The following is a 9,376-nucleotide window of genomic DNA, read 5'->3' on the forward strand; positions in this document are numbered from 1 at the left end:
AATGTCAAGTATAAAAGGGGTTAATATTTAATTAAAACCAGTTCTATCCACTGTAACAATGACCTGGAGCCAAACAAGGCGGAAGATGTATGAGTCATTCTTTCTGCCAGTGAATGAGACAGCTGATCTCCTCAGCAATTCCTCAAGACAAGCAGGCAGAATTGGAGTTCTGCCTCCATTCACAAAAAACAGTCCAGCATGAGCCATGTGGCCCAACCGCAATCTTTTCATGTCACACCCTTCCAGAGAGCTAAAGCAAGTAAACTTGAACTTGCAATATAAACACACCAATTTTATTGCTCTGCCTCAAATAGAACTTAGATCCATTAAGGAACACATTTAAACATATGACAAGTTTACAAAGTTAAATATATATATATATATATATATATATATATATATATATATATTTAACTTTGTAAACTTGTCATATGTTTAAATGTGTTCCTTAATGGATCTAAGTTCTATTTGAGGCAGAGCAATAAAATTGGTGTGTTTATATTGCAAGTTCAAGTTTACTTGCTTTAGCTCTCTGGAAGGGTGTGACATGAAAAGATTGCGGTTGGGCCACATGGCTCATGCTGGACTGTTTTTTGTGAATGGAGGCAGAACTCCAATTCTGCCTGCTTGTCTTGAGGAATTGCTGACTAAGGAAGGAAGGAAGGTAGAGAGGAAGGGAAGAAGGAAGGAAAACCATTAAAGAAATGCCTTCTTTTTTTGCCTATCATTCAAACGTTCGATCATAAGACTATATTAGATTTTTGCTAAACTTTGTAGTATTTTACTTTAAATCAAAGGGTCAGAAACAAATTTCTCTGGAGAAATTTAAATTTTATTTTAAATAAAAGCAAACCAAGAAAATCAGCCATCGTACAGTGGTATTCTGTTTAATCCTAAAATGAAGCTTCAAGCCATGGAATAAAATAATCATGAGTCCGCTAAGCCTGGTTTTATACCACATCCGCTTTTAACATTAAAATGATTGTGCCAGTGTAAAGGATTAATTAGTGCAGAAGCATAAACATATTTAAACTGACAAAAAAGGGGGCTATTTCCTTATGATAGAAACACCTTTGATACTTGATAAAGACATTCTTTCTATACCCTCTAAAAGAAAGAAAACAGTAAGTCTTAGTTGTCTTGAGCCTCAAATCAGCTTCAATTCCTAACTAAATTGACCTGCAGTGACTTCAAAACTTAAAGGAAGCTTCAGAGCCAACTAGCTGTTGCTCCCAGCCAAATATTTTCTCTAATGCTACACAAGTCTGACTCTATTATTATTATTTTTGATACATGACTGTACACAAGTCAAAGGGAATAAAGTTATACTATGAAATGCAAGAAATTACACATTTCCTGTAACTAAACTAGAAAAACTCAGCAATATTTCATTAACATTTATTAGGACCCTCTGGGAAAACTATACTACGCTACATGAAATTCAATTTTTCTACTTTAAAAAAAATTCTGTTTTGTAAATTGACCATAAATGAAAAAATATTTATATAATTCCTATTAATATTTAGAAATAAAATACAAGCACTCTACCTGCTATCTTTAAATCAAGTCCAAATGAGAAGTCTTTCTTTCATATTTTAGAGTATTTCCTGGTACAAGAAAAAGAGGGTGGTAGCCTCCCCTCACACAGACACACACACACACTCTCACACACACACACACACACACACACACAAGATAACTGTTGCTCAATTCTAAGAAATTGTATGGACTTCTGTAATTTAATGCTTAATTCTCCATTCCTGCTTTATGTAAATCACATATAATAATGTAATTTTCAAAGCCTCAATTCCTTACTGCATCTCCACATGGGGAAAAAAAAATTCATGAGCACATATCTAATTTTATGTTCCATTTTAAAAAGAAACCGAAGTTTTGAAAAATAAAAATGAGTGCATTATGACTACTGTGTATTGTGGATTACATTACACATAGCGAGGAACAATAGCTCATATTACTTAAGAAACATTAGAAAAAACGGTTTTGAAAACAAATTTAGCATTAGCAAATAGAGGAGAAAGTGACATCTCTACTTTTAAGTCAGCCCGACTATTATTTGAAGTTCACATAAAACCAAAAGGGAAAAAACCTTATTTGCAAAAGGCAATAACCTTTGGTGTAGAAGGGATGTTCTTGGAGCTAAAACTGACTACAAGTGTGGCTGCAGCATGAGACTTGACTTAACACAATACCACTGAAAAACATTTACCCTGATGGCAGCAGATCATTGTTCACTTTTTCCTTAATATTATTGATGAAAAGGTAAGAACAACTAGACTGACAACAAAATAACAGTCAAAAGTAGCTATGTATTTACATTAGATAAATACTGAAATGTATTACTTCTCTTTAAGTTATGTTAGTAGGTAAGCTTTCATAAGCAAGTTTAGAAGAATCCAATAATCCTTTTTTAACTCAATTTTTTATATCTTTTTATTTCTGTCCCACCCACACCTTTTAGAACACCCGTCACCAAAGCACTACTTAAAACATGTTAAGAATAAGACGTTAGCATGACCTTGATAGAATTGATATTTGAACTCATTATTTCGTGGAATCAAATAACTGCAATTGTCTTTCTGTCAACAGCAACTTAATTTAAAAGATGATGATTCAATAAAAATTGCATACAGTAAAATTACAGAATAAAGTACGTATGGCAAAGTTTAAAGTAGGCATATTCTATGATTTTTTTTTTTAACTGCTAGTGTGGTCACTGAAAACATTAGCTTTCCAATTTTCTTCAGAATAAGATGATTATTTTAAGTTATGGTATATATGTTAAAAACCTTTAAATTGCAGTGCTAGCACTTGAAAAGTGATATTAATGTGAAGTTATATTCTTCACAAACATATTTCAGATTCTTGTATGGAAACTAATTTTGGGGGAGAACGCAAGTGTATTGTTAGAGAGGACTTTAGTGAATTGAAAATACCGGTTCCACTCCCACCCTCAAATAGTCCTGCTTTACCTATCTCTACTTCCCCTTAGAGATACAACACATTTCATAATCCATAATGATTTACCCATGCCTAATTCATATGTTGCATTTTGCATCTCATTTAGGAAAATTCTTACAGAAAAAACAAAATAAACATTCTAAGATATATCATGTCTCAAATATTTAAAGACTGATAACTGTTTAAAAACATGATTATCTTATCACATATAACAACTAACTTGACTCTCATGTCTAATAAGATTTTTAGACCTGTTTAACTTCCCAGTGGTATTCTAAGTCATGGGAAAAACTTGGTTAATTGCCAAAGATCTTTTTTAAAAGGGTCAAGATGCCTTAAAATTCCATGGTCACTTTCTCGGCTATGGATCATTATGAAAAGAAATATGTAGACAATTCATAGTTTGCCACTGTGGCAATGTTTTAATTTCTGGATGCCCAGGAGGACATAAGTGGATAAATCTAGCTACAAATAAACTTGGGCAAATTTGGGATCTCTTCTTAGCTAATATTATTCAAGATGTGGAATAAATTAAGTTAAAATGTTAGTGCAAAATAGTTATATTTAATTGTTAAAAGGAAAATAAATGTGGGCTCTATTAACAGTAAAAAAAAATTTGTCTCACTATTAGATTTCTAAAAATAACAATCACAACCTTTTGCTTATATCATGATTAGGTGAAGTATTTCAAAAATGTTTAAATTATTCTACAATGCAATCTTATCATAGTTTGTAAATAGTTGCCCACCTGTGTATTCAATTAAACACTCAAGATTAATTTCTGAACTTGATTAAGTTTATGAATTCTTTTCTAAGCAGAATTCCATGTTTCTCCAAATACATGGGTCATTTTCCAGGTTTATTTTATGTAAAGCTAAATCTTCAGGTTTTGTTAAATCTTCAGGTATGTTAACAATCATGGGTAAAAATATTCCATGCAGAGTTTTAAAATATAAACTTGAATAAATTACTCAAATCACTTATCTGAGCTACAAAACACAAAACAAATCAAAAGTAAAAAAAAAAAAAAAAACACATAAAAAAAGAAAATCCTTCAAGGTCTACTAGACAATGTCTCGAACAGCAATGAAAGGAAACCCAGTAAGCTTACTTGCTCATTTACATGTCTTAGAAAAGTTTTCTTGGGAGCTTCTGATTGTGTCTAAGGCTAAAGTTATTTTTGTTGAAAATTCTAATTTGCCTATTAGCCACATTTTAAAATTCCAGGAACAGAGTTGCTATGCACATTCAAAATCTGCCAGCAAGTGCAATGACTTGGAATCAATGAGATTTAAACATCTTAAGAACCAAAAACCTTCCAGAACAATTAAAATAGATATTTTAAGTTATTTTGGATACGTGAATAAATTCCCTCTTAAATGCAATGTCTTCACAACCTTAACTTTGCAAAACTAACAGATAAAAGTTAATACAAGAACCTCTGTGCAAATTTTTCAGGAAAAAGTTACCTTTGAATATATGGGCTTATGTTGCAATAATAAGTAATCTACTGCAATAGGTTTCATTTACAGAGACAAGCAAAATGACCTATTAATATAATTTAAAACTTTCACTAATACTTACCTTTCATTAACATAGAAATACAATCACTCGTGTAAAGGACTATTAGGAAAGCTATTTAACTTAAAAGATTCATAAAGATTGCAAAAACTCTTTGGAGAACTACAATATCAGCAAAACAAAGAAACTTATTTTACATGCTAACAGCAACTTGATCAACTGCATACAAGACCGCCCGACAAAACACATCAGTCTGCCTCAAAGTAGTTACAGCAACACTTCAGTTCCATAGAGACCCTCTCTCTCCTTTCAACCATCTTAAAAATCTGTTCCCAAAATTATGTATTTCCCATATAATGTAAACACAAATAACAAGTTATCCTCAATGCTTAAATAACTATAATTTTTTCTTTGCATTCCCCACAAAACACATCATAAAATTAATGTCACATTTATTTTGCCAAATCCAAAAGAAAAATTTTAGATTATAGATGCCAACAAAGATCCCTCAACAGTAGGCATTTCTGAAGTTGTTTAAAGCTTTACTGAAGCAGTATCTCATTGTTCCTACAAATAAAGTTGCACGTAGTAAAAGATATAACAGATTGCACCACAACATTTTATAAAAAAAAAACCCAATCCAAAATAAAAGTAATGCCTTTAAATGCCCTTGCTATATTAAATAAATCCTAATAAAAGTGACAAAATAGCAAAGGTCAATTTCAACAAACATCACATGAATTGTAACATAAAAAACAAGTGAAAAATTCCCAAATCCCCCAAAGATTTATCTTAAATCCATAGATTTCCTCAGTATTGGATACACACCTAACGTTCTGTGTTGTGAACAAGGTGGAAAGAAGACACTTGCACTTAAATCTTGAAGCATCCCGTCCTGATGAACCCAGAGAAACTAATTTCTGCCATCAGAAAAGTCCTCCACCAGAACACCAAATAATGATATGCGCTGCTCTAAAGGAAACAGCAAGCCAGCCGGGCTCTGGCTCTAGGAGGTCTCTCGAGGTACAATAATATAAACCTGATCAATTGCAATTAAAATCTGAACAGAGGCTTAGAACTTGAAGTCTTGGTGCATTAGTTCTTGCCAAAAGCAGATGTGATTGTGAGCTGGAAGCAATTTCTCCTGGTAATTTGTGATGACACTGGGTAGTGCAGCCCCAGAGTCCCCAAAGACAAACTCATCAGAGGCTCTAATGTATGCATGACACATGAGGTGGCTCTTTTAGAGCTCAATTAATTGGGCTGAACGTTAAGACAGCAAGTTCAAGACTTTTTTCTCCCTGCTAGAGTTGCTTTTCCCCCTTTTTAAAGCAATTTTTTTGCCTTACCTTCTGCAAGCCACGTTTCCTGTAATTGACTTAGATCTTGAAAGAGTTCTAAAAAACAAGTCAAAGACATAAACATAAGATTTGCAAATCTTTAGGCTTCCTTACATAGAAATGTCTGTTGTGAAATTGGTATTAAGTAACAACTTAATTTGGGGAGAGGGAATCAAAATAAAAAGAAAATAGGATTCTCAACTTAAAACATCTCAGTAATTCTGCCTACTTTAATGCCTATTAAGCAACACTTGAAGAAATTCTTTTACTCAGCTAAATAATAAAGTCAATCATCTTTTTTTCTCCCTTTTCTAATAAATGGCTTATTAAATAAGCTCAAAGGATACCAAACAACACACATACTCTAGGATTCACAAAAAAGCTGAGGTAAAGGTGTGCCTAGTCACGGAAACCTTTCTTAAACATATTCAACTCTTGCTAAAATAGTAGCAGGGGAAAGAATAAAAAGACTGAAAAGCAGTTTATTTATATCTTCTGAATCTTATATAAAAGATGGAACAGTATAATTCTCCAAGTACTATGTTTTCAGGCTTAATGCCTCAAAACTAAAAGGGACAACTACAAATACAAATTTTTAGAGAAAATTTTCTACATTACCAGGTTAACAAAGGTCAAAGACATAATTTCCTGGCACCAGTTTTAAATCAAGTCCAAAACTGTGTATTTTGTCATATTGGGGAGGAAGGGGGGGTGACTAATAAGTATGAAGATCTGAGGAAGTTTCAGAATTCAGTATTCCTCATTTAAATTGCAAACTAAACTTCGATAATTACATCTAGTATTTTAAGCTTATTATCAATGCTTCCATATAACCAAAATAATTTATAATATGTTGACCTTTTATCAACAGTTCACAAAGGAATCTGCAACCTAATTCTCCAAATAGATTTTTACTTATTAATTATGACCTAAATATGATCCAGTGAACACTTTAGGACCTATAAACAAGATATTATGACCCCACAATGTCACCACCAAAATCACCCATGAAAATGATAATGGTATACATATCATTTATATTGTTTAACTTGTAATAAAGTAGAAAGAAAATAATAAGCAGTGTATATAGCTGCTTAATTTGTCCCACTGTGTTGCATATTTTAAAATTATCTTAGTGTATGGGATTAGTTATATGTCATATGGACAATGGCATTTAAACACAAAAGAATAATTAAAAGAGGGATGTCACTGTTAAGATTTTATTTCCTTCTTTCATTAGTTTGTGACAGACCATAAAATATTCTCCAATGCAAACTGTCACGTTATGTAAATCGCTCCCAGTAAAAGTCTTAGTAAAATTCAGTAATTTCAAAGTTTATTATTTTTAAAGTAAGACTGAAGTGCTGCTCGTCCTTCCTTATGGGGGTGGAGAGTGTGGGTAGAGAGTGGGGATTCGGCCCAAAATCAAACCTCACCTTCTGAATCATGAGCCAGATCTCTGTTAATGAATTTTCTTTTCCTGACATTTGTTGGTTTCTCGTTACAATTTCTCCCACGCTGACTCTACAAAGGGAAAGATAAAATCCTTTAAAAGAATGTAAATCTCAGATGTCACACACACACACAAAAATACAGGCATACATAAGTCTGCTGGATCCTCTCTGAATAGAAAAAATAAAAGTCCAAAGTATCAATTCTAATGTTCATTTTCTGCACGTATTTGACAGTGAAAGCTTATGCTGAGAATCCCACAGCCAGGGAGAGTTGCTTCCCAGTGCCGATCCTAACGTATTACTATTTATCAGTCACATATTCATGGTATCTCAGCATCGTAACATTAAGCAATTACACTTAAAGTCGTTTTTTAGGCTGGATCAATGCTAGATTAAAATACAGTGAATGTTATTCTCTCTCAGGCAGTCCCCTTCCCCCCTCCCCCAAAAGCATAAAGAGAGTGGAGAAATAAACAAAAGAAGAGAGAAAATTAGGGGAGAAAAAGAAACAAAAACACCCCATGTAAACAAAAAGTGTCAGCATTTGTCTCAACTTCATTCTTTTCAATGTGGCAGACAAACCCAGCCAAAAACTTTGAGTGCAGCAGCTGCTGCTGCCCTCCATCTCCTCTTCCACTCATCTTGGGCACTTTAATCAGAAAAAGGGGTCTTAAAAACAAAACTATGCCTTATCCAAATCACTGAAAGGTAAGCTCATTTTGAAGATTGGGCTTCTAGAAGCAGAGTCGCCCTACAGTGGCAACAAAGCAGATAAAGTATCTGCAATCCCAACCCCCTTGCCCCCTCCCTTTCCATTTTCTCCCTCTCCCCACCCCCCGCCGGAGTCAAGTTTATAAACAGCAACTTTCGAACTGATCACTCACATTGGTGACCATGTAAGGCACTTGCTGGTCATAAAATCCATCCATTCTGCTGCTCTTCGCAAATCTCAGCTCAGTATTTTATATTTTGAGCATCTAGCTGGAGATTTCCTCGCGATCTGGACTTCTATCAACCTAGAGGGGAACAAGATGGCTTTTAGGTTTAAAAAAAAAAAATCATGAATGAAGCTCTTGAATTTGCATAGCTAATTACCCTCCGACAGTCCCATTCACAAAAATAACCCTCCCTACACCGCCTCCTTCACCTGGATCCAAAGAGAGCCAAGAGAGTTCACAATTTACATATTTTCGGTAGTAGCAAAAATCCGAACAAGAGGCGATGTATTTATTTACACTCTCGATGTTTCCCTGCGCGGTCGGTGTACCCCAGGCAGCTCTGATTCGCAAACGTGTGCAAAACTAGCAATGGCGATCAACGAGACTCGCTTTGCACCTAACGGGACTAAAGAGACGGAGACACCGCTTTCATAAGGGTAGTTTTTGCAACCTACAACCATGCAATTATCTGGAGAGACATAAAAAGTTGTTGGAAAGACCCACCTGAAGGCCACGCTAGGCGAACAGCTGCAAAAAATTCCCTCCAAATTTAATAAAAACATTAATTACTGCCCAGCACTTCCCCCTTGGAAGCCGAAAGCGCCTCTGACAGAGCTCAATTCGGTGGTTTTTCCTCTACTTCTCCTCCAGGGGCCTCCAATCCAAACTGATGGATCGCTGCCTCCCATTGGCTCCGCGTCTCTTTCACAAGATCAGATTTCTGGCTGTCAATCAGGCGGCTTGTTGCCCCTGCCCGAGGGTCTCCCGCGCCCCTCTGCCCAAGCGGTGCTCGGTCTGCAGGCGCTAGGTCCGCAGCCTGGAAACGCCACGGAGGAAATCGACTTCCTTCCTAACTCGCTGTTTATTGTTAAGGCGCCTGGGGATACTGAAACCATGTGTATGGAGTCACCAGTTCTCATTACTGGTGTGGTTGGTACACTACTGGGCTGATTTCCTTATGGCACTGTTGTGCGGCTCAGGTATATACTCTGAAGCGCGGTCCGCCAAGTCCGTGCCTCCTTCCCTCCTGCCCCCCAAGCTCTCCAACCCCCTCTACTCTTGACCTGACAAGGAGCCCACCGCGCTCTCTAAGCTCGTTCCCCCTAAGCGTTTGGCCAAGGTTTTTTTCTTGTTTTTCAGCACC

At 35.4% G+C, this 9,376-nt stretch overlaps 1 protein-coding gene across 3 annotated transcripts in view; it reads right to left on the reverse strand.

Moving 5' to 3' along the window:
* ETV1 (ets variant 1) overlaps nt 1–8,834 on the reverse strand; it is a 76,821-nt gene extending 67,987 nt beyond the window's left edge. Inside the window, exons 1-5 of one of the 3 annotated variants that reach the window (XM_008578061.1) lie at nt 8,737–8,834; nt 8,442–8,638; nt 8,179–8,310; nt 7,277–7,364; nt 5,850–5,897 (exon numbers count right to left, since the gene is read on the reverse strand). In XM_008578061.1, the coding sequence (XP_008576283.1) occupies nt 5,850–5,897; nt 7,277–7,364; nt 8,179–8,223 (181 nt within the window). In that variant the 5' untranslated portion in view covers nt 8,224–8,310; nt 8,442–8,638; nt 8,737–8,834. Of the gene's footprint in view, nt 1–5,328; nt 5,625–5,849; nt 5,898–7,276; nt 7,365–7,848; nt 7,990–8,178; nt 8,311–8,441; nt 8,639–8,736 lie in introns of those variants that run through there. The other 2 variants (XM_008578051.1, XM_008578070.1) reach the window with 2 other exon arrangements.
* Between the last annotated feature and the right edge of the window lie 542 nt (nt 8,835–9,376).

This window comes from Galeopterus variegatus, unplaced genomic scaffold (genome assembly GCF_000696425.1).
Source record: "Galeopterus variegatus unplaced genomic scaffold, G_variegatus-3.0.2 Scaffold72, whole genome shotgun sequence".
In the NCBI taxonomy this organism is placed as follows: domain Eukaryota; kingdom Metazoa; phylum Chordata; class Mammalia; order Dermoptera; family Cynocephalidae; genus Galeopterus; species Galeopterus variegatus.